The following is a 27,828-nucleotide window of genomic DNA, read 5'->3' on the forward strand; positions in this document are numbered from 1 at the left end:
GAAATCCAGAGTGTATTAGCAATAAATGACATGGTGTTTAATATAGCAGCTCACTGGTGATTTTACTCTACGGAGATGGAAAGAGAAAGAGAGAAGGGGAATGATGTCTCCTCATTACATTTGATTTTATGTCCGAGTATAATCACGGCCAAAAAGACAAAATTGCATTCTTATCTAAGTTAACCTAATTTCAAAAAATGATGTTTTTGTTTGGAAAAAGAACATTTGTGTGGGCTTTTTTCAAAAGCGGGCGAAGAGGAGGCGAGAGTTTGAAGTGTGTGTGTGGGAGAACTGCCTGTCTGCAGCTCTCTAAACCACTTGAGGGACACTGTGTTTCAAACTGGCATCTCTAACGGATGATGTTGTAGAGAATATATCAAGGCCAAATAATAGTCCTTGAAACTGGTGAAAGGGGATGTGAGAACTGTGGAGGGTCAGACATGTGGAACATGTGTATCTTCCTGTGTGTGTGTGTGTGTGTGTGTGTGTGTGTATGTGTGTGTGTGTGTGTGTGTGTGTGTGTGTGCGTGACTACAGCAGGAGCAAGGCAGAAAGCCTAATGGGAGTGGGCTTAACTCTTGCACACAGCCTCGCTACATATCTGATTACTGGGACCAGTAATTTTCTTTCCTTAAATAAGGAAGAAATTGGATAGGATGAATGAAATTTGGCTGTCATATTGCAATGATGGTGCAGCAGGGAGATTATGTGTTTCACATAATCGTTCATCATTTTCCAACCAGTGTTCGGGCTTAGCATAATGGAATTGGTAAACTGGTTTAAATCAGAACGTGAGAACAGACTATCAGGCAGACTGTGAGGGTCTGTGGTAATGTCTTTAGACCAAGCAGAATATTTTCACCACAGAGCTGCACATACACACTGAAGTACACACACTACACCACAGGAACATGCTGTCTTCATCTCTGCCTCATCACATTGTCAGAATACATCAAAAGATACCTTAACACATCCCTAAAGATAGATATTTTTTTAGTTGTTATTGTGCTAATATTTCATCCTTATTTCCTTGTGTAGCTTGTTTATATGCTTTTTTTATGCATTGGCTTAATACTGTCTATAATAGTAGTGTATTCACTCTGTCTTGTTCTTAAATGATAAAGACAGGGTTCTGCAGCCACTTCACAAAATCCGAAAAGACAAAAACATGTTTATGCCGTTATATATCAACATTTGAATTTCAGATGTGAATCACAATACGTTTAATCTAAATCTACATGATGACATGCTAGTCAGTAACACAATGACTTTGTCATGTGCTTTTGGTATGACTTAATATTCATATTGCATTATGTGTTAATAATAATGATGGCTACTTCATCATAGGTAGCTTTTTAGTGCGCTTGTTTGCTCATTTGCATATGTCTTTATTTAATTATTCGTTTACTTACACTTCTTTTCTTTATTGAATTGTTTTTGCTCAGAGATTCATACTAGGCAATACGTTGTTGATGTCCACTGACTTTATTTCACTTGATTTTGTTTTCTACACGTGTAACTACTGTATGTTCTTACAGCTCCTCACAGGGTCGTTGTGGGATAAAGAAAAGTCAAAAGTATTATAATGGATGCTCTTTTTTTATAAATGTTGGGCTCTCATGTTTTAAACGACATGACAATCATGAAATGGTTATTTATTGAAGACATCATATGCCTCTTTTATAGCAATATATTATATTAAGATAAAGACAAAAGAACAGTTATCTACTAGCATACCTGTTGAATGTAACACCTTCAGGGAATTAAGTAAGCTTCCTGAAAGGCCCAGACAGCAGCATATACATTACTGATATGTTCACATACATCACTGGAGAGAGTTATAGATGAAAAATATGTTTTTCAATTGATCATAAAAGGTATTTACGGCTAAAACCTCTTACAGCATCAGTGAGTCATTTGTTTTGAATGTAAATGCTGAAAACGTCTCTCAGGTAAGTGATTTTGGTTTTATGACCATGCAGAAGGCAGAGTGACTTTTCCAAAATGGTTACAACTTAAAATTGATCAACTAACACCACACGAAAGGTTACCTTTGTGAGCCCATTACTGACCAAATCCAAAATTGCTCAAATGACTTATTGTAATAAATTGCTCATGACAGTTTATTTTCTTAATGTGACTTGATTTGATGATATTATTCCCCATTGAAGTTTGATTTACCATTCGGTTTGTAGTGTATCTCTGGAGCAGTCTCATGGTGGTGCCAAATCAGAGTAAATATCTGATGTACAGGAGAAACAGTCCCCGGGAGGTTATCTGTTGGCCACTAGGTGTCACAGTGGTTGTTTCTAAAAGACGAACCGACCGCTGCTCTCTGGCTGACTGACTACTACACTCAGTGTAGTCAATGTAGAGTCTAATGTGCAGCCCGGTCGACGAATTTGTAAATGTGAATTAAAAAAATACCTGCCTTAACAAACTTAAAGCTATCTCCAACTATTTGAGTTGCATCGTTGAATGAATGAAGGCTCAAATGATGTTGGAATCACAAGCCATCAGCAGGAGGAAAGCATCACCTGACCACTGGATGTAAAGATATTTTCAGTGATGTACGTTTGGTCATAAAATTTGTGATTTTTTTTGGGCACATTTTATCCTTGACGAGGGTTGCTTTGCATTTCACAGCTTTCACACTGTACCACATTATTTTCTCTTTGATGTATGAGTGAAGATCTGCTAAAAAAGTTATCTTAAATCTGAATTTTGATTGTGGGAAATAGGCGCTAGTGCTAGAAAATTTAAAAAAAAGCAATACATCATATTACATTACTTCAGCCTGCATACTGAGGATCAGCTGAAATGTTTGTGCTTTATACTCTTCTGCATAACAAAAGAATAAAAATAGAGCAAATGTGAAGTTCAGAAGACTATTTTTGCTGTGTGAAACAGTTAACCTTCAGTTAGAATTGCAGACTTTACTGGTTTTAACACACAACGTAAACAAGGCTGAGCCCAGTAATTCTTCATTATATTGCATTAGTACATCCAGATCTACAGAACATTTCAGTCACATAATAACAGGAACATCAAAATGAAGTGTCTCAATAGGGCTTTTTTCTACAAGCTGCGAACAGCTCAAGTGAGTCCCATGTCTAGATGCTACAAGTGTCTGAAACCGGACGGCAGAGATGATGAACTAAAAAAATGTAACTTGTGTTCTGAGGAAGGTTATTCTCTTGGGAACTGCTTCAAAATCTCTCTTATTGAGGAAGATTGAACTCTCATCTAGAGAGTGCTGCTTCCCTATCACACACACACACACACACACACACATACACATACATACATACATACATACATACATATATATATATTATAGGCTACTATATTAATGTGTGGGTGTAAATCACTACTGGATACTATACTAGGCTATAGGGTAGCGTTATCCATAATAATACATCATCATTTATTAACTGACTTATATTTTGTAATCATCTAAATCCGCAGTTAGTAATGTTGTCATTGGAGTTAAAGTACAATACTGGCTTCCATTAACTGCTCCTTAATGTTTTATGTAAAGCACTTTGAATTGCCCTGTTGCTGAAATGTGCTATACAATTAAAGCTGCCTTGCCTTGCCTTGCCTTGCAAAATGCAGTGGGGTAGAAATATATGTAGCATGAAATGATGGAAATACTCATGTAAAGTAGCCTACACTTACCTCAAATGTGTACTTATGTAGCCTACAGCTAACGTTACTTGAGTAAATGTAACTATAGTTACTTTACACCACTAGCTACCTTTATCACATTCTCTTAAAGGGCCACGACAACCAAAATACAGCAGGAAGATGTCTAGCTATGTCAAATAAGGCTTCAGTTTGTGGAATTATCGGCGTAAGGAAACACAATCAAGCTTTTAAGTAAGGAAATAAGCAGAAAACATACGACTACCATGGATGAGTTACCTCTCCAGCCTTCAAACTTCTTCTCTCCCGATGCCTCAAGGAGCACCTGTCGTCCCGACATCCTTTGCGTGTCCAATATGGAGGAACTGGTGGTGGAGGTCCGTGGCTCCAACGGGGCTTATTACAAGGTAAATACCGCCTTATCAATTCGGCATCAACACGATAGCCACGTTACACGGTACAATATTTTAGTTGAAGTCTCACGGATCACGGCAACAGTTTCCAACTCGCTCTGAGCACACTAGCTGCTTGCCATTAGCTTGTACTAGCAATGCTCGCCAACATTAGCTTGCTAATAGCACCGCTCGCTAGTCTTCGCCAGCTGTCACTTTTTAGCGACCTTTTTTATACTCAGAGTGAACAAAACAAGATATTATCTTCGAGTATTAGAATATATAACCGATAAAGGCTTTTATTAATTTTACTAGTCGCTCGGTTGCAGCTTCACCGAGCTGAAAGTTAGCTAACTTGCTAGTTGCCTAAACTGTTGACGTCAAAAGATGGGGCTCAAGTAAACTGGTTAGACGCTGGGTTGTAAAACATAGCTAGAACGTTACTGCCGATTGTAACTGTATGGCATTTATTCGGTTATGGGAGTTGTTGAACTGATATCAGAGCTGTTGATCATACAGCTTTCAAAGTAACGTTATGTGATGTTTAAGAAGCGTCGTGGCTGGTTATGACTCGTTGAACTGCACCTACTCAACGGATGTCTATTATTTGATACTTCATCACGCCCAAGCTATTTTTTGTGTGTGTGTATGTGTGAGCCAGCTGTTACTTGTCAATCCTGACCAGCTGGTATGCCAGAAAAGGGTCACTGATACCGTAGACTTAAAAGCTATTTCTAGACCTGCTGTCTGCAACAGTCTCCTTTTCTCCCATCTCTTCTTCTGTGTGTTTCCTCCCCTTCTTTCGTCTCCTCTGCTACACTGCACTCATTTCTTTCTTTCATTTTCCTTTCCTCACCTCTATTACTCACATGACTCCTGCACTACTATTTGATACTGTCCCCACTGCTTTTCTCTGTGTACCCAACCCTGATTTTATGACTCATTGTGTCCACTTCCCTGCTTGTTTGTTGCACAGGCTGAATCTAGAACGTATATTAAAATGTATTGTAATTGACACCCCACCTTCAAACAAGATAACTTTCAATTGTTTAAGCTCCTGAATACTTCTGATGTGTGTTCATGGCCAGTCAATAAGCTTCTTTACAGCTAGTCTTGAAGTGTGTTGCTGTTGTGCAAAAGAGTGTAAAACAATTCATACACCCAACTAGGGCGTATCTGTTAATTTATTGATTGATTTGCACATTATTTGTTTTAGTAATCACTAACATGCCCATTATAATATCTCAGATCTCTCAAATTGTATGTTTAGTCTGACCCAGTTTGTGTAAACCCATGTATTCAGTATACTATAATACATATATAATACATGACAAAGAATAGTGACTCATTCTCACACATTCACAATGATATAGCAACAAGGATAGTACAAAAAAGACAGTGTAAAATATATATATATATATATATATATATATATATATAAATAAAGTAAATAGTAAACAGTAAATTGTGGAATGTCTTTTAAAGCTTCTTTTCAAATAAAAGAAGTCCACTTCATCCGTGTGGTCTGTAGTCATGCAGATGCCTTCGGTGTTATTTGCCCATGTTTGAAGATCCAACCAAAAACAATAGAGTTAAATAGTTTTGTGTTTGATTCCCAAAAGCATTGAAAAGGTACATGAAAACTGTCTGTTAGTATCGAAAATCAGCAGCAGAAAAGCAGAGAACATGCTTGAAGAAAGTCAACTCTTTCTGTCCTGTACAGTCAGTGTAGCTTAAATAGGTGGCACTTTACTCCAGTCAGCTGTATTGTTCTTATGTGGTTACCCTTGTCTGTGTGTCTCTTTGTCCTGCAGGGCGTTGTCAAAGATATCCACGATGACTCTCTCACCATTGCCTTTGAGAACAAGTGAGTCTCTCTTTCTCCTGTATTCTAGCTGTTTTTTTTTAAAACCTGTTGAACATTTTAAGACAAATGTAGCACCATGTTTTGAACAGGTAAGGAACTTACCATCTTATTTTTCAGTTGGCAGCCAGAGCGCCAGGTGCCCTTCAATGATGTCAGGATGCCACCACCCGCTGATGCCAAGAAGGAGATTGGAGAGGGCGAGGAGGTGGAGGTTAGGAGGACACATAAATAGTTTTTTTTTTTTTTCTTCACTTGTTTCCTTCCTTCCTTTATGTTTGTGTCTCACTCTGTCTCATCTTCATCTCCTGTCAGATCCTCTCTAGAGCCAATGACCAGGAGCCGTGTGGTTGGTGGCTGGCTAAAGTCCGCATGATGAAGGGAGCTGTGAGTATAGTTCTTTATGAAGACAAGTTTCTATAATATACACTCAATATTTACATGCACATGAATGCTAACCGTATTAAATTATTACTGATACTCTATTGTAGCATTGTATATCGTTAATTAAAATTCACCAACATTGCAGTTATCAATCTATAATACCTTGTAACTAGCAGAGCGTTGAGTGGAGAATGCTAATGTGGCTAAAATACATTTTTTTGTTGTCTCGAAAACCGGGTTTTCACTAGTGTCACTATTGCTATATAATTCAACATGCTAAAATTGAGTTATATTCAGTGTCTCTATGTTTTATTTTGACACACTGAGCCTGTCTGTCTTTTCAGTTCTATGTGATTGAGTATGCAGCCTGCGATGCCACCTACAATGAGATAGTGACCTTTGAGCGTCTGCGTCCAGTCAACGCTAACAAGGCCATCACCAAGAACTCCTTTCACAAGTGCACTGTCCCTGTTCCTCAGGATCTACAAGAAGCGTATGTACAGCAACAACATTAGGAAGGGACAAATCTTTAATTCACATGCCTGTTGTCTTCATAATTAACGATGAAATGCATATATACAATAGATTGTTTATTGTAGGTGTTACATATCGTCTGCACTTAAGGAGCTTTGCATTTGTTTAAAGATTTCTCCAATCCTAATCCCCTGTCAGATGTAGCGGTAAACCATATTTTTTTTACATTAGGGATTGGGAAGTTTAAAGTAATATGTTTTCCTTATATTACAGGTGCCAGAATGAGAACGCCCATAAAGACTTTAAGAAAGCCGTGGGAGCCTGTCGCATCTCATACTGCCCCGAGACCAGCCAACTACTGATTGTGGTAACTGGCTTGCTGTAATCCTATGGTGACATTTGGATATTTATAACCGTATCTACTACATGATATGTCACAACTTTGTCCTGCTCATGTTTGTAAAGTCAATGACTCCCCTATTCCTTTCTTTTTAGTTGTCATCTCAGCACAACACCTGATAAATCCTTCTTTTATTTGTGTGTCTAGTCTACCAATGAGACGACAGTGAAGCGTGTGTCTTTGCTGAGTGACATGCACCTGCGCAGCATCAGGACCAAGCTGCTGCTAATGTCACGCAACCACGAGGCCACAAAACACCTGGAGGTCAGTTGGTAACATGAACACCGTTGTTCAGTCACTGTGGGCACCACAGACTGGAATCTCCCCCTGGTGGTTGGTTGCAGAATATATCGTAAATCCCACCTCCTCCATATTGGCGGAATGGACATGGACCAAACAAAAAGATCAATGTACACGTCAAATATATTTTTTCCCAATGATGGTTTCTGTCATTTTAGGTAGTTCTTATCTCGCTTATGTTTGTTCAAGTGTACATTTTTCTTATAAGTTTGGTTTTAATTAGTTATTTGATGCTATAAAAATGGGATGGGACTTTGACACGTCGGCTCCACCAGTTTTTATAGCAGCACTTATGGTGCTGGTCAGAGAAAAAGTACTGGTAAGGGAGTTGGTAGTAAAGAATATTCTGATGGGCTAAGTGACTTTGTTGTAATTACCTTTACAGGAATACCGTTAATACTCGTGATGAGTCATGGGAGTTAAATGGAATAATGTTTTGACCCTTTTTGTTTTTTGTTTTTTGTATTTTTTCTAACTTTTAATATTGGTCAGTTTTGGCTGTAAAAATAAAGTTCAGGTAGTGTGAATTAATGAAGACCAAAAAATTAACAAATAAAATATCAAACTTTTCCCTTGTGTTTGTGCAGACCTCCAGACAGTTGGTGTCGTCCTTCCAGGAGGAGTTCATCGTGCGAACAGATCTGATGGGCCTGGCCATCGGCAGCCATGGCAGCAACATCCAGCAAGCACGGAAAGTTCAGGGTGTCACTGCCATTGACCTCGATGAGGAGACTGGCACCTTCAGGATTTATGGAGAGGTAGGGTGTTTTTTGCCTGAGTGTTGGTGGAGGGAAAGAGCTGATGGGGGGGAAAGGAATGAATGAACTGAGTCTTTACAACAAACCATGTTGAGGGAAACCGTGTGGACGTGTTTAAACTTGTGTATATACTGAAATAAGTATGTGTCCACGTTGCACATGTTGCATTCTTATACTGTTTTTTTTTTTTTTTTTACCGTGGTTGTGTTTTTGTTGAAATGATTAGTGAGTTTGACCATTATCTTTTCATGATTAAGCGTATTGTATTCTGTACGTAGAACATACAGATGCCTACTTTTGACGGTACATGCGTGTTGAACAAATAACCGATAAAGTCATCCTGTGTTGTCTTTCAGACAGCGGAGGCAGTAAGGAAGGCGAGGAACTACCTGGAGTTTTTGGAGGACTCTGTCCAGGTTCCCAGGGCTCTCGTTGGTATGTTGACACACATTTACTCCCTGACCTGGAAATCCCCAAACTTGTGTTTACTGGGGCCAGTCACAGGGCAGTGGAAAAATCCGATGCTCCATACGTTGGCCATGATAGTGGTTCCACATTACAGACAATTGTGTGACACATTGCAAGGCATCTAATATTCATTAGAATCTCTGTGCAACTCCTTTTATATACCATAGTTATTTACCTCATTATGAACTGATTTCAGTTTCATTAGTTCATCATCACTTTGACTTGCAACTTTGTTTCATCATTACTGGTCACCCTCTCATCTTTTCCCTGCTCCGTGTCTCCAGGCAAAGTGATTGGTAAGAACGGTAAGGTCATCCAGGAGATTGTGGATAAGTCCGGTGTGGTGAGGGTCAGGATCGAAGGAGACAATGACAACAAGCAGCCCCGACAGGAAGTAAGCCTGCTACTGCCACATCTTTACTGCTACTGAAAAAGCTGCTTGTAGAGCACTGATAAGTGTCACCCGTTTTGTTTTGTTCTAGCCATAAAAAAAAAAAAGTAGACACTTTTCACTTGGTTTAGTCAGTCCCATACTAACATATGTGTTGTCTTTTCGTGTTTTGTTGACACAGGGAATGGTCCCATTCACCTTTGTCGGTACTAAGGAGAGTATTGGCAATGTTCAGGTCTTGCTGGAGTATCACATCTCTTACCTCAATGTAAGAATATCTACAGTATGTGTATACAAATACATGTTTGTGTGAGTGCTGAATAGGGGAAAAAGGGCTTGTTTTTCAATGCATGTGTGTGTATGTTTTGGCCAATTCTTTGCTGTAGCTCTATGCCTCTTAATGCATTTTCTGGACAACCAGTGTTTCATTCAGTTGGCAGCATGAAGTGGCACAATGGACACATGTCGGAATCATTTCCATACAGAATGTATCAGTAATTATGAATAATTTAATATGAATAATAAACACCTTTGGATTTCTCCTTCAGAATATACAAGAATTCTCACCATTTTTTGGCATCATCTAATAAAAAAATTAAACATGAGAGGGAAAAGCTTCATCCGTCAGACTCGGAAATTCTGACTCACGAGATTGGTTGATTTGTCACAATGTAGGTTTTGTGGTAAATAAAGCAAAGCAGCATGTTGAAGCATCAGAAAAACAACAAATCTTGAATTGTGAATTTCACTGTGTATACGTTTTGCACTTTGTATGTATGTGTGTCCTGTGCATGTTTTGTGCTGTGTTGGTGCTCTGTGTGTGTGTGTTTGCACGGTGTGTGTGTAGGAGATGGTGAAGCTTCTTGCGGAAGGCCAGCAGCTAGAGGAAGAGCTGAGGCAGATTGTGGATTATACACAGGGAAGCAGCCTAGCAAGATTCAGAATAAGCAACACAAGGCACAATGGATGCGATGTAGATGTGTGTATGATGATTATGCATGTGTATCCAGTGATGACCCTTCATAAGAAAAGAAAAAAATACATTTCTCCGAGATTTTCTGAAACAATAGAAAGATTTTCTGATTCTTGTTTTTCCGTTTTAGTCTCATTTCCCTTCTCTTTATTCTTACCATTTCCCCTATTGGTTTTCCCCTCTAGGAGGTTGAGCAGCTTCGTCTGGAGAGGATGCAGATTGATGAACAGTTACGTCAGATTACCCAGGGTCACCGCCCAGGTGACCGAGAGAAAGGCGAGAGAGGGGAAAGAGGAGGTGGAGGAGGAGGAGGAGGGTATAATACAGATAACGGTGCCAATGCCTCCTCTACCTCTTTACATGGCAGTCGCTCCTACAACGGTCGAGGGCGTGGTCGCCGAGGCCATGGCTACAGCACTGGATATGGTACTCACCTTTTAAAATCAAATATTCAACAAAAAAATTATTAGCTTATTTGCTGCCAGATATTGTGGTGTTCAAAATTGTGCCATTTCTGCAAGAAATCGGAAATAAAACTGCACGTCAGGAGTCATAATTTCTGGACAAAAAGAAGGATCCAACTGTGCCCCAGAATTTTAACACTTGTCCTTTCTGTGTGGCGGTCCTTCTCTTTTGTGTTTGGTTGATTCTTCCAGGCACCAACTCCGAGCAGTCCAACGCCTCTGAGACAGATTCAGAGCGCAGGGAGGAGCTCAGTGACTGGTCTCTTGCTGTAGAAGACCAGGAAAGGTGATACCCAATGATGGACAAAATGTGTAGCTGTTTTCATTTTGTGGTGGTAGCTGTGTCTTTGCTACAAACCTGCACTTACACATTTTATCGATTTGACTGATTTATTGACTGACTGACTTGCAGGGAGAGGGAGAGAGGCTCACGACCACAAAGAGATGGCCGCAGGAGGCCTGGACCCGGCAGAGGTCGAGGAGGGCCTGGAGGACGGGGGAGAGGAGGAAGAGGAGGATACAACAGCTCTGGTAAAATTCACTCTTAGATGATATAAAAAAAAGGGACACGAAAAATACCCCTTGTGAAGTCCTCTCATTTGGTAGTTTGACTCTAAAAATATATATCATTTCTGGTAATCTGACTCTGCAGCAGGGCCCCGGGACCATGAGGATAACCATGCCTACGGAGCCGCGGAGACAAACACCGAGACAGACCAGACAGCTGATACAGATGCTAGCGAGTCCAATTTGCCGGCAAACCGCCGCAGGAGATCGCGACGGCGCCGAACAGACGAGGACACCACACTGATAGATGGCATGAGCGAGTCAGACAACGCCTCCATGAGTGAAAATGGAATAGGTAGGGAAGTCACATTATTTGGAAAGATCTTTTCACATGGCTTCTTCATGCACACACAAACTCAAACAGTGCATACATGTAAAACATTATTGTCAGAGGACATTAAGTCACAAAACAGCCAAGGCTAGCATAAAGTCTGTCATACCTTTTTTCTTTTTTTTTCTTTTTTTTTTTTTTAGCGCTAACGTTAGTGCTGTTTTTAGCTGTCGGAGCTGTGCAGAATGTGCAGCAGTGCATCACTTCTCATTTTAAGTGTTGAAGGAGCCTGTGTGCAGTTCAAAGACAGATCTCTGGTGTAAAGGCAAATTAAGCCCCAAATCCCTCTCTTTGTGATGACCTAACACCCTTAGATGACTCAGAAGCTAAACCTCAGCGACGTAACCGTAGTCGACGCCGCCACATCCGCCTGCCTGAGGAGAGGCAGCCAGGTAACCATGGCAACTGACAGTATCCCCTCCCCTGAACAGTGCTCCTAATGGCTTGGCTAAAAAGTTGCCCACCAGGCGTGTTTTTTTCTTTTCTTCGTGTGACACCAAACATACTAAACTAAAAAGTTGTTAAAATTGTGTAGATCTCTTTAATCACATGGTAATTTGAGTGTTGCTTGCTTTTGCTAAATGATTGGATGTGGTTGGTTGACTGACTGGCCTAAACTGTCCACACTGGTTTGCCGTGCCAATTGAAAGTATACAAATACTTTTTTATTAACAACTAGGCTACAGCTTGTTTGTTTTCACATTGTCAGGCTCTCAATGGCAGTCCTGGTTTGTGTGGTGTGTCATAGTAAGCCTGACCTCTAACTTACCTTTCTGTGATGTTGTGTTAGATGTCAAATGTAGGTGGCGTCCAGTTAGGCTACTGTATTCTGCAAGAAGTACTGTTTGGAGAGTCTAAAAGTGCTGTAAAGCTCCCTTCAGTCTGCCAGACAGGATCTAGTGTAACATTTCTCAAAACTGTCAAAACATGCTTACTTTACACAGCAGTAGGCCAAAAATGGGCCAAATGTGAAAACATATTTTTTCTTCATTCCTCATTTGCAACGTCCGCTACTGTCCATGTGTACTATTAAACCAAAAGGGGTATGAAGTGTGAAATTAATATTGTCAATAAGTTCTGACGGGACAGATCAGCTCAGTTTCACAGCACTGAGAGAACACTTTAGTTTCTGTTATTTGAAGAAAAACATTTTTTTTTTCTCCGTTGTCTGTACAGTGACCGTGGCTGACTACATATCCCGGGCTGAATCTCAGAGCAGACAGATGACTACCACCAAGGACACCAAGAAAAACAAGGATGTGGTTAGTACCTTTTAATATCACGTATTAATACTTTGTTAGCACAATCACAGGGGAGTGATTGACCTTTTGACAAGTCTCTTTGACCTGGACTTTTTTCTACTTCTGAATGTAGATGCTGCTTCATGAAATGTTCTTTTTCCTGGCTACTTAAAGGAACACGCCGACTTATTGGGACTTTAGCTTATTCAGCGTGTCCCCCAGAAATAAGTCCATACATACCTTTCTCATCTCCTTGTCAATACCCGATGTGAGTCGAGTACAGATGTGAGTTTCGCATGCTCCGATTGAAACGGTTTATGGCATAACGTGTTATACTGAAATTCATTTTCCATAAAATAAACTTTTCTCATTACAAACAATAACAGAAGATGGAAATCATTTCAAAAACGTTTTAGCTATCTATGATTGTTTGATTGCTAACGTTAGCTCAAAACACCATTCAAGTGACAGCCTTTGTAGTGTTGGATTGCTAACTTATAGCCAGCAGTGAACGAACTTCGTTATGTAGGTCCATTTTTATTGTATTGACATTACAGAAGTCTCTCGTTAACAGGTCCTTGTAGGCTACTTGTCGCAAAGTGACGCATGCGCAACCCACATCTGCACTCAACTCAGCATCGGGCAGTGACAACTCTAAACGTAACTCTGTCTGACGCCCCCACCGCTAGCCTAGCACTGATCCTGGAGGTAACCGGCTCCATCTAGCCTACTGCTCCCAATAAGTGACAAAATAACTTTTATAATATAATAATAACATTTTCCTATTTACATGATGTGATTTGTATAGTCACAGCGTGTACAAATACCAAGGTCACATGAGACACAGCCATCTTCTAACCGTATACATACTGGGAACTATATTCTCAGAAGGTGAAGCACTGCTACTTCTGCTACTTGGGCGGAGTGATATTACTCCAGCTCTGAGCGAACTCAAGGCGACCTCTCTGCTCCTCACGCGATATTTTCTTTCCCACTACGGCCACGCCAAGACCCGCCCTTCAATAGCATTCACACACTACTATTGGCCAGGCGTCCATGCTTACATGTACAGGTCCAAGCCCCTAACCCTAACCTTAACCACTCGAGGTGAAATGCCTAACCCCAACCAATCAAGCTGCTTCGTAGGGCGGGTCTTGGCGTGGCCATAGTGGCATTGGTAATTTTGCGCTTCTCAGGTGTTGCGAGCAAATCACTCCGCCCAAGTAGCAGAAGTAGCAGTGCTTCACCTTCTGAGAATATAGTTCCCAGTATGTATACGGTTAGAAGATGGCTGTGTCTCATGTGACCTTGTTATGTGTACACGCTGTGACTATACAAATCACAACATGTAAATAGGAAAATGTTGGCGTTATTTTGTCACTTATTGGGAGCAGTAGGCTAGATGGAGCCGGTTACCTCCAGGATCTGTGCTAAGCTAGGCTAGCGGTGGGGGTGTCAGACAGAGTTGGGACACACACAGAGATGAGAAGGGGTGTGTGTGTGTGTGTGTGTGTGTGTGTGTGTGTGTGTGTGTGTGTGTGTGTATGTGTGTGTATATGTATATATATATATATATATATATATATATATATATATATACACACACACACACACACATACTCTGGGGGATACGGTGAATAAGCTAAAGTCCCAATAAGTCGGCGTGTTCCTTTAATGGTGAAATGTTTGAATACATTTTGAAGTGCGTTATTTGTCCGTCCCACATTTGTTTCCAGGGTCAGGTGGATGCCATTGCTGAGGACAGCCCACCGTCTGCCCCAGCAACCACTAATGGTTCTAACAACGATGCTGCCGTCAGTAAAGGCAGCAATGCCACCGGAGCTTCCGCCAAAATCTCCTTCAAGGGGGACTCTAACCCGCAACCTGTTGTTAACGGACTCTCCTAGTCAGACCCGAGCAAAGGAAATGGTTTCAAATATTTGAAATTCTTTGGCTGCACTCGATTAAATCTCCCAGTCTCTGGAGCAGCCTTTAAAGTGAAACAACATTTAAACACAAGCACTGTTCATTTTTTTTATTTTATTTTACAAGTATTTGAAACCTGCTTCACTGCGCAAGTTTTAGAGGTCTGAACCTTAACCTCCCCTTTACACACTTGTTCTGTCCAACTATTCATTTTAATACAGTTTTTTTTTAACAATAGTTCTTCCTGTATGAGCTTGCCAAAGATAGTCAAACACACACAGACTTACAGACATATACCTAACTGTACTTTTTGGTCCACTCTTCATTGAGAACTCAAGGAGAGGTTGGACTGAATGCAGTATTTCTAAAATGCAGACAGGGATTCCACTCAAACCCATACTATGGTATGAATGCAGTTTTTGTTTTTTTATCAGTACAAATATTATCATAGCAGGATTTTAGAGCAGAAACGAGTCTGCCTTTAACCATGTGGACTCAGAACGCTGCTTCCACAACCTTTTTCAGGATGTTTTGTGTATCTCAAGTAGTTTTGTAAATGACATTTTCTGCATGAGCACTACCACAGTGCAGATAGGTTTGTTGGAATCCCAAGTATGTTTGACATACATGTGATCATCTGTTGTGCCTTGAGAGTAGATTCAACATGTTGTTGCCTGGCTCTGTACACCATCTGAAATCTTTTCACTTATTTCTGTGTTACTTGGTCACCACCGCCTGCCACAGTTGAACCAGATGAGCTGCCTCCTTGATGTGCTATATGTGCCCTTATGGCACTGGAGGCAAACACTGAAAGACACTGAATGGATTTCAGAGGCATATCTTTAAAATCAGGTGTGTCTATTCTTAATGTTTGTGGGGGGAAATGAGTCCAGTTATTCTTTATATATATATATATCTGTTGAGGAGTTTGACATTAGCTGCTTTCTGTTTTTCAATATGCAACCACTTTGGTCATACAAGAAATGTTATTACAGCGTGTCTGGAAGAGAAACAAACCATAGAAGAGTTGTTTTCTTTGCACTGAAACATAACCTTTTTCTGTTAAAAAGTTGATTGTAGTTGAGTCTGGAAACTGGCATGTTACTATTAAGTGCTGGACAAAGATGTAGCCATCAGTGCTGGGTTTCCTGGAAACATCTCATTGATAAACATTTAATCAAATACATGACAAGAGGGATATTGAGTGTTGGTTCCTACCAGAAATCCAGCTAAATCAAGAGACTCAATGCACGTTTGCAGTATCTTGGGAGGTTAATATCCCCTTTTACATGTCCACTATTGCAAAAATCCTGTTTTGATTATTGTGGTGTTAAGATGTTTCTGGAAAACCAAGCCCAGGTCACAGTGATGTCATTTTCATGGTTCTTCCACAGATTTACTGGCTGGAAACTGGTCATGACTGTTCCACTAAGGAAGGAGATTTATTTGGTTTATTTATTTAAAAATGTACAGTATTTAAAAAAAACAAAAAGCAAAAACAAGAGAATCTTTTCTTTTTCTTGACACTAAAATATGCGTTACCTAAGGTTTTCTTTTGAGACAACTGACAATTTGGACTACTGAGAGTTGTGACACCAAGTGTTTTTGTTGGGTCAACTACAGTATTTTTTTTTTTTTTTTTTAAGGATCATTCTGGTTGGTTGATGTGCAATATGTTTTGTATGCAGGTAGTTCTTAAATAAACTTGATCTTCCATGTAGATCTAAAACTCAACTGTGTCTGGCTCTCTTAAGAAAAGTGATGACAAAAGTTAAAAATAGTGCTCTGTTATCTGCAGTACTTTTTTTGCAGCTGAAAGAGTGACTGTTCTCTAAATCTGATTGTTAGAGTATGTTACACAAATATACAGGAGCATTTTAAGTTTCTGTTAACACATTTTGGTATTAGCCACATGCTTATCAGAGCTATATTAAGTCACTGCTACAGCAAATGGTTCTTCCAAAGCTTCACTGCTAGAGAGCTCTCTAGTATACAGTGGCACTCATAAGTTTATGAACCCATGCAAAAGTTGACTAAAAAGAGGTGGAAAACTTTTTCATTTTGCATAAAATGTATTGGCCTTTAAAAATAAAAATGTGCCTCTATGGGAATTTAACATAGGGGTGTACTTACTTATGCCCCCTGTATTTTAAGTAAGAACATTTATTTATGATACATTATTCATTCACAAAGAAAATTGGTGTCCTTAAAGGTTGGATTTTTTTTTAATTAAGGCATTAAAGTGATGGTTCGGAGTAATATACCCTAGGGTCCTTTGCACCATGACCTCGAGCCAAACACCCCCCCAGAAGCTTTTTTCACCTGGGTCTAACACTGGGCGAGTTAGCGTAGAGCAGCGTTAGCCGCTGAGTAGCTTAGCGCGGGGCTAATGGACCCACGTTTGTATCTCTTAAATGACCCCACTAATAATGCCCGAAATTATACCAAAGGTCTACACTAGTATATATAGGTTATGCTCTCATAAAACGATGGATTGGAAAGTTTTTAAGTACACCAGAAGTTTATGAACACTTGCCTGCTCTCTTCTGCTCTCTGTTGCTGCTGCTACCTGCAGTTAGACGAGTGCTTAGGGCCATCTATAAATTACTACACCGAAAAGAGATGCAAAAAAAATATGTATTAATTTAATGATTAAATAAGGTAATGTCTCCAAACTTACCTCAATTATTACTTGTCTCCTGCTACTTATATTACAGCACTTACTTTAAAAAATAAGTTAAATTAAAAAATATTTTTGTTGCATCTCTTTTCGGTGTTGTAATTTGTAGATGTCCCTAAGCACTCGTCTCACAGCAGCAACAACAACAGCAGAGAGCAGAAGCCAGCAGGCAAGTGTTATTTACATAAACTTCTGGTGTACTTACAAACTTTCCAATCCATCGTTTTATGAGTGCATAACCTATATATACTAGTGTAGACCTTTGGTATCATTTCGGGCATTATTAGTGGGGTCATTTAAGAGATACAAACGTGGGTCCATTAGCCCCGCGCTAAGCTATTCAGCGGCTAACGCTACTCTACGCTAACTCACCCAATGTTAGACCCAGGTGAAAAAAGCTTCTGGGGGGTGTTTGGCTCGAGGTCATGGTGCAAAGGACCCTAGGGTAAATTACTCCGAACCATCACTTTAAGATCAATTTCCAAAAGATTATTTTTTTCTTCCTCTTTTTAGTCAACTTTAGCATGGGTTCATAAACTTATGAGTGCCACTGTATGTGGTCTGTGTATCTCACCCTAAGCTTTTAGTAAACAATTAAAAGTGAACAAAACTCTTTCATTGTACATAAGAGAATAAGTATATTATTTTAAGACACTTTTAAAAATGTGAATCATATTTTTAAAGTTCCTGTCTTGTGAAAAAACACTTGAGAGAAAAGATTCCTGAAAAGCACACAACATCTACAATACAACATAATAATGAGGGAGAACTTCATTACCAATTTATATACAGTGTGATTTTATTTGAGAATCAGTTACAAAAGTCTGGTAATCGCTTAAGTCCGTCAGTGCAACAGCATGGATAAGCCGGCATGTTCTATTTCTTTGTCTGGGCGTCCATTAAATCCTTCGCTTCATTTATCTTCGCTGCTATATAGGGAGATCCACCTGCGACACACACACACACACACACACACACACACACACACACACACACACACACACACACACACACACACACACACACACACACACACACACACACACACACACACACACACAGAACATTTTTTGAACAGATAATGGATCACTATAAAATAGAACTATATAAATGACTCCTGGTGTGGGAAATTCACACACACATCTAAAGAGCAATGTTAGAACCATTTCCTTCTTTTCACATGCAATATCCAACAAAAAAAATGTGATTTTGGTTTTTGGTGTCATCCCTCCACGCCCTACTTTTTCCTTGCAGGTGTTGCATATTGCAAACTTGTTATCTTCTGCACACACGCTGAAGAATTTCCAAACAGCTGACATGTTGCAGGTTGATTCACGAGGTTCCCTACATGTGCGAGAATAGCGCGGACACACGCTTCACACCACGAGCGGGTACATGCAACACACAGCGGAAAAGTTGAGAGAAAGGGAAAAGACGGTGCTGTCGCGTCCGTGTGTGTGTCAGTCCTTGAGAACTGTATAACTTATGTTGTCAGTTAGCATTGACCGGCATGAAATCGGCATATGTCAGACTGACCTGGTTGCGGTCATGGCCGAGCACGTGAAAACCGGCCAATTCCGGTCACCGGCCGGTCTATCGGTGCATCTCTAATTATTATTATTATTTTGAAAAATAAATAAACTAAGTTAATTTTTGCGATTATGCTTCATTACCTATTTAGAACTGACTAAAACCTGTCCAAGAGTTTTGCCATTATATTGATTTTTCTGGTACACGCTGAAGTTTACATTTAGCTCCTGGCAAACTGTAAATTGGGTAACAAGTAATCTCTTACTGGAAAAGTGGAACACTTGAAACAAAGCAGATAAATGCAGTGTACTGTAGATAAAATGTTTACTCTATAAGTTTACTATATAATGTAACGCTATGGTGTCTATAGGAATCTATAGGAACAGATGGGGAACTTACCTCTATCTGGATGGTTCAGGATCATCAGTCTTCTATGTGCCTCTCTGATCTTATTCGGGTTAGCTGTGGGACTGCAAGAGAACAGTGATAGAACAGTGAATTATTTTCGTTATCAGTGTGAATAATCTCTGCTGTAATGGAGAGTACAGTGACAGACAACAGCAAGACAGGTTTAACATGCAGCATCCCTTTACCTATGTGATGTACAGTAACGTGTAACTGGTGGACTTAAAGTGATGGTTCGGAGTAATTCACCCTAGGGTCCTTTGCACCATGACCTCGAGCCAAACACCCCCCCAGAAGCTTTTCACCTGGGTCGAACATTGGGAGAGTTAGCTAGAGCAGCGTTATCAGCTGAATAGCTTAGCGAAGGCCAAATGGACCCACGTTTGTATCTTGTAAGTTACCCCACTAATAATGCCCGAAATGATACCAAAGTTTACACTAGTATATATAGGTTATGCACTACAAAACGATTGATTGAAAGTGTACACCAGAGAAGTTATACCTTTCCCCTGAAACCTCTCTTGCTCTTCAGCTCTGTTTTGGGCTGCTGCTGCTACTCGCAGTTGGACGAGAGTGCTTAGGGCCGTCTACAAATTACTACACCAAAAGAGACACAACAAAAATACTTATTAATTTAATGATTAAATAAGGTAATGTCTCCAAACTTACCTCAATTATTACTTGTCTCCTGCTAGTTATACTACAGCACTTACTTTAAAAAAAAAGTTTAATTAAAAATATTTTTGTTGCATCTCTTTCGGTTGTTGTAATTTGTAGATGTCCCTAAGCACTCGTCTTACAGCAGCAACAACAACAGCAGAGAGCGGCAGCCGAGGCAAGTGTTATTTACATAAACTTCTGGTGTACTTACAAACTTTCCAATCAATCGTTTTTATGAGTGCATAACCTATATATACTAGTGTAGACCTTTGGTATATCTTTCGGGCATATAGGGTAACTGGGTTCGAGATACAAACGTGGGTCCATTAGCCCCTGCGCTAAGCTATTCAGCTGATAACGCTACTCTAGTTAACTCTCCCAATGTTAGACCCAGGTGAAAAAAGCTTCTGGGGGGTGTTTGGCTCGAGTTCATGGTGCAAAGGACCCTAGGGTGAATTACTCCGAACCATCACTTTAACTGAGGCCCGGTGCTTGGTGGTTGGAAAGAGTCTTCACGTACCTGACGCCCAAAACCAGGCAAGCTTCTCTCTTTGTCATCTTAGGATCAAATCCTCCTCGATAGTATCCTCCTCCAAAAGCCTGCAACAAAAAGGTACAGTTCACAGCTCAACACGATGGGTCTGCCAACTGATCCTTGCTTGGAAAAACACTTATTAAACGTAAAGTGAGAGATCAGAGGTATCTAGCATGTATACCTTCATTGGGAAATTAACTTATTGTGTGCATGTTTACCGTCTTGGGGAAACTCTGAAGGGCCACTTTCATCTGAGGCTCCATCTGCCTCATGGCCTGCATGGCATAGCGACCTGAAAGACAAATAAGTTGGGAAGCATGCCGTATATTTATATCAAATATTTATATCACCTGATATGGATATCTGTGGGATTGTCTCTATCAATTAATTTTTATTCAATAATAAGAATATCATTCCAAGACCCATATGTATGATATGGCAAATGTATGCAAAATGACAGTAAGTATTCCAACTGATGTTCCATGTAATTAACTGTTGTGCATTACATCAAGGCAACTTTTAAAACGTAAAAAAACTTTACTCATTATGATAGATTTGAATTACAATTTGCTTTAAATAATTGGTTTCAAAAGAAATGTGTATTATAACAATACTGTTGCATAGATATTAATAAATTGTAATACTGAATTATTGCTCACCCTTTAATAATATCAAAAACTGCTGCAGGCATTGTAAAGGAAATGCTGCAGTGCTCTGAAAGGTGAGTTACCTGATATACACATTTCAGGTACTTCTTTTACTTTCTGCATTTCATGTTTTTATTGTTAGTTTTTAGTTTACAATAGTTTTTTAATAATTAGGTTTGACTGTATTGCTAGTTTTAGAGCTTTTCTTCAAGGTGAAGCACTACCGATAAAATCCTTAGTTAGGCTTCGGGATTACACTTCAAACCATGTATGCCAGCTTTAAACTAGTAGTCGCTTCGAGGCGATTGGTCACACCACTGGAGAACTAATGCTCACTTTAATAACTTTTCCACGTTCTCTGTCAAGGTGAGTAACATACCGTATGTATCAGCATGACAGAAACATTAGCTTTCATGGGAGTTACTTGCCATACTTAGGGTTCCCCTAAGCAGGCTCCACCATTTCGACATTGCTTTGTCCCACTGTCCATTAAAGCCCTAAACTCTATCTCTCTCCTAGGCCGTAGCTAGCTGCCCTTCTTGTCGTTGATCACTGTGTATATCTTGTATTGTGTGTGTACTTTTCTAGTAGTCGATGGGCATGTGCATTTTTACTGCTGTTTTATTTTTTTTTTGCTGTGATTTTGGTCTGCAGACACTGTGATGTCAAAGGCAAATTTCCTATTGGGACAATAAAGTCCATCTTATTTTATCTTACTCACCTGCAAATCCAGCTGCTGCCAGAGCCAGTCCCACTGCCACCATGGAACTGGCCTGGAGATTGACAGAGAGAGATGGAAATCAGAAAAAACATTATGAGGACACACAGATATAATAAGCCTAAGCAAGTAACGTTAGCTACGTTTACTTCAAACCACGATTGGCGATCTCTTACCATACTGAGGTCGGTTAGCTGGCTAATCAATGCGGTAAAGTAAACGTTCTGTAGGTTTGGTCACGTCGTGACAGTCGTGTTGGGTCATGCAGAGTCGAGTACAGCTAGCATTAGCTTAGCCGTTTAGAATTAACGTTAAATAACTTTTCGGCAGACTCCCGCTGTCTTGTAATCGTTGTCAGACTGTCGTTACAGTGAGTAAATATCAAGTCCCACCTACCATGTCTGTGTGTTACGTTCCGTTTCTGCTGAAGATCAGGATCATAACTTTTGACCTCTCATGTTTTCGTCGCTCAAGCAGGCGTGCATATGTTTGTGCCGTAAATGGCGGAGAACTGTCGTAAAGCGTTGCTATGGTCCGAGAAGGTTGGGACGGTTGACATCCGCTGGTCCCTCTTCGTTTCCTCCTCCCCCGGTCAGGGTCAGTCTGGCCCCGCTTACAACACTATTTAAACCACAATGCTAATGGAAAGCTAATAGAATAGAAGTTGGAAGCTCAACTTTTTAGCGGTGATTAAAACTTAATTTGAATTCCTTTATTTCAAGCAGGAGAATGTTATCATTGCAAGTGTTCAGGCTAATGTCTTGTGTTTATTCAACAAGACTGGATAAGATGTTTTGATTTATAGTTATTAGATTATTTTCAGATTTCACTTACCCTGCTGTGCATAAACATAGCTGTTCCTCAATTTGTGTGTTTCCCATTTGAATGGTCAGCGTATGAGGCGGCTCACATTATGGCATGACCATGCTTTAGCTTCAATTTTGATGAAATTATTCTCTAATCGGTTGCATATTATGTCGTGGATATATCCCTCGAATGCATACTGCAGTCCCTTTTGTCTTGCTCTCTCAGATATTTCACCTGTTCGCCAAAAATTACTAATTATCTCCTTGGGAATGTGACACCAGTGCATACAGGCGTAGCAACAGTAACTAAGGAGGGCGGGGCTTAGCGAAGGGTCAATTGAGCTGCAATTAGTTGAATATAAATTAGTCTTCATTTGAAAGGGTTTTTTAGTTTTGCTTTAAGTCAACACAATTTAAAAGTAAATTCCTGTTTTCTTTTTTGTTAACCCACAGGAAGAAGAGAAGAGCTGCAGGGAATACACTGACTCACTTCCAGGCCTCTGCAGTGGATTTCCTGCTTCAAATGGTTGTGTAGGTGAGTGGTTGGCTGATTTAGGGGATTTTACCCATTTGGCTGTTTAGGAACTTTTTCTCTCTTCATAAAACATAAAAAAATCAATGGGTCTTGACTTTCTCACCTTTATGCTAACTGAAAATATAGTTTTGTGTGAAAATGGTATGTTAATGTGTCTAAAAAAAAGTATGCGTTTTAACTGAGGAAAGGTTTTGACTGTCAAACTCTCACTGGCCCAAAGTTGGTGTGTAATGTAACTTTCATCTACTTTATTACAAAATTAAACCAGTCAACCACATCCACTGAATTTTGGAGAAAGTGGGCACAATGATTTTAACAACACATTTGTTGAATTTTAGTCAAATCAGCCACTCAAAGTACTGCCCAGATGATGGCTTTAATATCCTCTTTTAATGGTTACATGATGCATGATCTAACTGATCAGAAGGGAAACTGCACAGAAACCACTGCTTTTTAAAATGAGAAATATAAATGTTGAAGATGATTAGATGCATTTGTAGTGAATAGAGTTTTAATATATTTCATTAACTATAAAGGCTTTATCAGCCTCAGTCTTTCTTTCTATAAACCCAGATTTATATTGAATGCAATATAATGAATGCCATTCACTAAGTGAGTTGGCTCTTTGTACAAGACCCTGTGACTGACAATAGAAATCTGACCAAATGTTTTACCACAGTAATGAGAGTTAATTCATGTTTCCATTTTTCACCTCTCAGTTTACAAATGTTAATTTAGTTGCACGTCCACTATGTTAAAACTCAGCCAATCTGGTTAAAACAAGTTTTTAAATGTCTAACTTACATAAAGTAATAACAAAATGGTAATTCTTGAGCGATCGAGCTGGACATTTTGTTCCACTGAGACAAGAGAGAAGTCATATTACAAGATCTTATATATACTGTTTAATGCTCAGTCTTCTATTGTTTTCTACATGCAAGGCTGGGACGAATAACTATTTTCATTTGATTAATCTGTTGATTTTTCCAATAAATCTTATAAACATTTACCCAAAAACAGTTAGTAAATAGTTAAATATATCCATTACTATTTGCCGGAGCTCAAGGTGACATCTTCATATTGGTTGTTTTTGTCTTACCAAAAGTCAAAACCCATAAATATTTAGTTTACAGTGATGTTAAAAAGACAAAAATAGCAAACCATGCCATTTGAGAACTTTGAACCTGTAAATTTTTGTTTTTGCTTGATGAATGACTTAAAAAGTGAATTATCAAACTTTTGCTTCTTGATACAACACCAACACCGGTAGTGTTCACAAGTAAAACAGTGGGAAGATTACAATGGAGTGTATCTCATCATACCAGCAGGCCTCTGGATGAAACAACAGCTGTATCATGCAGTGACATCCAGCTCTCAGGCAGCTCTCCCATAGCTAAACCAGAGTCTGCTGCTACTGTGTCGTATATGGAGGCTCCCTGGCTCGGGGTGATGGCTAGTTATAGGACAGAAGATGCTGTGAACATCTGCAGGCTGTCTGTGAGGAGCAATTTAAACCCTAACGTGCCCTGCTGCGTCTCTCCTACCATTGGACCGAAACACAGGAAAGCAGCTAACACAATGGGACAGTGAAGGGCCTAATTATTGCCCCTATCATTTGCATAATTACAATGTTTTTTCTAAAGCAGGGGCAGTATAGAAATTGTAAATTGTTGTGGACCCGCTGTCTCTCCTTAGTGAAAGTCATTTTTGAATGGAGAGAGCCTGTTCTGCTAGCCAGGCAGCCAGGCTCAGGCAAGAGGTCCCAATCAGCCAGCCTCACAGACTACTCATTCAATAGGATTTAAAAAGCCAACTGTGTGGAGAAATGAGAGATTTGCCCCCCAAATCATATGGAATTACAGTGCTGGTTGCATATGGGGGGAGCCAGTGGCAAGCACAAAAGCCCAGAGGAAGCAGCTATTTCTGTGTGTTTTATTAACCCAACCAAGCAATTTAATTCTTTTGTTCAGGGGAGTTCTACTTCATTGATTAACAAAAGCGGGGATATAATTTTTTCAGCCCCTTTTGAAAAGCCTGAAATGTCAAGCCTTTTAAAGGAGATTATTCTGCCTGTGTGCGATGAATAGAGCCCAGAGTAACCTTTTGTCTACAATTAAATATTCCAGCATAAATATAAAAGAAAATCAGAGATGGGGAAGATTGAGTCAGGAGAGATTGGAGAGGTAGATCCTCTGCCCGATAGTGGCAACAGCCTGGCTCTAATTAGATATGCCAGGCGGGCTGTGAGCAGTCACTCTCCACAGCACGCCGAGAGAAGAGGCAGCCTGAGAGAGGAGGACAGAGGAAACCTATCTGCTCATCTGTCTGTCCAGCGCCTTCCTCTGGGCATCCACAAGGTATTTCAGGAGACTTTGTTTTGTTTTGTTTCCCGCCGTTATTTGTTTTCCTGACATCTTTGCCGCCGTAGAGGGAAGAGTCTAAAAGGCAATGCCTTCTGGGAACTGCATAAACAGAGAGGGCTGAATAAGAAAAAGAAAAAAAAGTTGTGAGATTGTTTATGATTTTAAGGAGTGATTAAGGAATGACAATAAGATACTTTAGGGACGGAGAGTTTTTTTTTTTTTTCCACCCAGGAGGTAGACTGAGGCAGCCTGGAGGAGATGAAGATGAATGATAGGAAGTTTTGATCCATGCAGGGCTGCATTTGCTTGTGTTTTGTGAGTTGCAGTAGGACTTAGCATTTGCATTGTGCACTGAGGAGGCTGAACTGTACGTGGACCGAGGTGACCTGCATGCTTTGATATGCCAGTGAGCTTTGCACTGCTGTCTTCGTTTCCTTGTGGAAAACATTTATTTGATGACAAAAGTTTTGTCAGTTGATCAGAAGTTTTTGACATGGCTGTTTTGTGCAGTTGGGTGAAGCTGTCATCCTCTGTAATGAAACACTTTCGCTTTGATGAGATTTTGAATTTGATTAATTTAAATAAGAGTAGCCTTTAACTGTGTCCTGCTGGTTTAGTTTGACCTGGGTGCTACTTTGCTCTTGTCAGGTATTGATGGGTGGTGCTGTGACCTCTTGTCAATGGATTATTTCTCTGACCAATCATTGGCGCGAGTGACTTCATGAGAACGACTCATTTCTGCCAATAGGCGTGGTGCTCCTGTTGGCTTTTTGACACGATACGTTTGTATATATTTACGTGGTTTTTTGACGCATGCTCACACTCTATTTACCACCTTTAACCTGTTTACTAGAGAATTGTTTTCATTCTGGAGCTTTTTTTATATGCTTTTTTGTGATCCAGCAAAATGTCTATATTCTCAAAATATAGATCCCTAAGATGCTCATCATTCTGGTTAGATGCGTCTAGCAGGTCTCGTTATTCAAATAAATTACTTTCAAGTATTAAATGGTTTCTGTTGATTTATTAAAGACGAGGTTTCATCAAGTAGGCCAACTGTTTTGCTTTTTGATTCCCTGGAAAATGTAATTTAACATCAGCAAGGAAAAGAAAAATCTCAATACCTTTTTATATTAACATGTATTAGAGGCATCTGTATAAAAACAGATGCCTAATAGACAAAAAAAAGTCTTATGTGAATGGCGGGTCGTCTGTGATATTTGAAGAAGTTACAAGTATGATCCCAAATTGTTTGCTCAAAACTTCTGATGGGAGACTGAAGATGAAAAGCAGTTTTTTGATATATTGTATGTTGTTGGTGAGAAAGGACTAAGATCAGCTTGTACTCTACTGCTCTCTACTTTGTTTGAAATATCTGGAACCACTCAAGGGCTCCTGACTTTATTTTGCCTGAGCATTCAGCAGCCTCAAAATTGCTGACACCAGTCTTAGTCCACTTAGTCAAATCTTCTTCCCCCTAGATTATGTGCAAGTTATTCAACAAAGAATAGATTTTTGTATTTGACCTTCCCTGCTACTCATTAAAATCATTAAACATTTAACATAATAAAACAAAAGGAAAGCATTGGTTTTGTTAGCCGGATTACATCATGCAATGCTGCATTTTTCTTAAAATGTTCATGCTTCCTTTTATTTTTCATTTTGATAATTTTATAATGTCACAAATCATGTCTAAATTTGTCAAATCTGATTGGCGTCTGTCACTAAATAAAGTTTACATTTGAGCTCTTACTGTACTGTAGTAGTTACAGGACGACATCGTATAGCCAGGACACACCAGCCATACGGCCGACCGTCGACAGAAAAGCCAGTCGAAATGATCAGTCTCCCCGTGTTGGTCCAAAAAGTGCCACAGAACACACCAAAGAAACGAGAGGTAATACGTCTCCATAGCAGCAGGCGGCGCTAATCTGTATTGTTGCCCAAAAAATGAAAACCGGCAGCTGATTGGACGAACGCGTCACATGGGTTTGTTTTCTCCGGAAATTCAAAGCCAGACTGTCATAGCGGCCGTTCAGAATACGATCTCATATCGTACTAAAATAGTTCACCGAAACGTGTTTCTGAAAACATTTTAAGCGAGAAATAGGCCGTGCAGTTGCTGAATCTGTCTTCATTTCAGCTCAACAAAGGTAAAAGAATAAAATAAAGGTTAAAAGATTTTCGTCAGATTTTGAGAGACTCTAGTCACGCTCATTCCGCTCGCCATTTCCGGGTGAGTCCCGACTGCCCTGTCTCCAACTGAACACGTCAGGTCGGCCAAAATGAACGCCGACAGCCCCTCAGTCTGACGACGTCACGGGACACACCGAACAGACTCGAGTCACCGACCTCGCCAGAACTGTCC

At 39.9% G+C, this 27,828-nt stretch overlaps 2 protein-coding genes and 1 long non-coding RNA gene across 13 annotated transcripts in view; 2 read left to right on the top strand and 1 right to left on the bottom strand.

The window, feature by feature from the left end:
• Positions 1–3,926: 3,926 nt before the first annotated feature.
• fxr1 (fragile X mental retardation, autosomal homolog 1) lies at positions 3,927–16,315 on the top strand. 8 transcript variants are annotated; one of them, XM_039811649.1, is made up of 19 exons: positions 3,927–4,055; positions 5,855–5,907; positions 6,025–6,118; positions 6,220–6,291; positions 6,633–6,781; positions 7,036–7,129; positions 7,310–7,426; positions 8,050–8,220; positions 8,577–8,655; positions 8,973–9,082; positions 9,252–9,347; positions 9,927–10,058; positions 10,238–10,478; positions 10,709–10,802; positions 10,929–11,047; positions 11,169–11,378; positions 11,729–11,806; positions 12,591–12,676; positions 14,392–16,315. In XM_039811649.1, the coding sequence occupies exons 1-19, from the start codon at positions 4,005–4,007 to the stop codon at positions 14,560–14,562; spliced, it is 2,217 nt and encodes a 738-aa protein (XP_039667583.1). In that variant the 5' UTR covers positions 3,927–4,004; the 3' UTR covers positions 14,563–16,315. The 8 variants fall into 8 exon arrangements, with proteins under 8 accessions (XP_039667583.1, XP_039667584.1, XP_039667585.1 ...); XM_039811650.1 differs by having other exon boundaries at positions 9,255–9,347; XM_039811651.1 differs by having other exon boundaries at positions 9,261–9,347.
• Positions 16,316–18,035: 1,720 nt separating this feature from the next.
• dnajc19 (DnaJ (Hsp40) homolog, subfamily C, member 19) lies at positions 18,036–22,286 on the bottom strand. 2 transcript variants are annotated; one of them, XM_039811317.1, is made up of 6 exons: positions 22,153–22,286; positions 21,760–21,811; positions 20,610–20,683; positions 20,377–20,456; positions 19,191–19,261; positions 18,036–18,208 (listed from the first exon to the last, which is right to left on the bottom strand). In XM_039811317.1, the coding sequence occupies exons 1-6, from the start codon at positions 22,153–22,155 to the stop codon at positions 18,138–18,140; spliced, it is 351 nt and encodes a 116-aa protein (XP_039667251.1). In that variant the 5' UTR covers positions 22,156–22,286; the 3' UTR covers positions 18,036–18,137. The 2 variants fall into 2 exon arrangements, with proteins under 2 accessions (XP_039667251.1, XP_039667252.1); XM_039811318.1 differs by lacking the exon at positions 22,153–22,286 and adding an exon at positions 21,933–22,083.
• A 5-nt stretch (positions 22,287–22,291) lies between these two features.
• The window catches only part of LOC120565490, a 174,163-nt gene continuing 168,626 nt past the window's right edge, over positions 22,292–27,828 (top strand). Inside the window, exons 1-2 of one of the 3 annotated variants that reach the window (XR_005640261.1) lie at positions 22,292–22,353; positions 23,016–23,097. This is a non-coding gene — a long non-coding RNA (uncharacterized LOC120565490). Of the gene's footprint in view, positions 22,354–22,425; positions 22,443–23,015; positions 23,098–25,439; positions 25,455–27,828 lie in introns of those variants that run through there. The other 2 variants (XR_005640260.1, XR_005640262.1) reach the window with 2 other exon arrangements.

The sequence above is a fragment of the Perca fluviatilis genome, chromosome 9 (genome assembly GCF_010015445.1).
Source record: "Perca fluviatilis chromosome 9, GENO_Pfluv_1.0, whole genome shotgun sequence".
NCBI lineage: Eukaryota > Metazoa > Chordata > Actinopteri > Perciformes > Percidae > Perca > Perca fluviatilis.

Excerpts from the sequence above, each read along its gene's own strand:
- dnajc19 (XM_039811317.1), bottom strand. Across the intron at positions 20,457-20,609 it reads TTCAGAGTTTCCCCAAGACG|GCTTTTGGAGGAGGATACTA; the intron begins GTAAACATGCAC and ends TTTTTGTTGCAG. Across the intron at positions 18,209-19,190 it reads CCTGAACCATCCAGATAGAG|GTGGATCTCCCTATATAGCA; the intron begins GTAAGTTCCCCA and ends TGTGTGTCGCAG.
- fxr1 (XM_039811649.1), top strand. The coding sequence starts at position 4,005 with ATGGAGGAACTGGTGGTGGAGGTCCGTGGCTCCAACGGGGCTTATTAC. Across the intron at positions 5,908-6,024 it reads ACCATTGCCTTTGAGAACAA|TTGGCAGCCAGAGCGCCAGG; the intron begins GTGAGTCTCTCT and ends CTTATTTTTCAG. Across the intron at positions 6,292-6,632 it reads TCCGCATGATGAAGGGAGCT|TTCTATGTGATTGAGTATGC; the intron begins GTGAGTATAGTT and ends CTGTCTTTTCAG.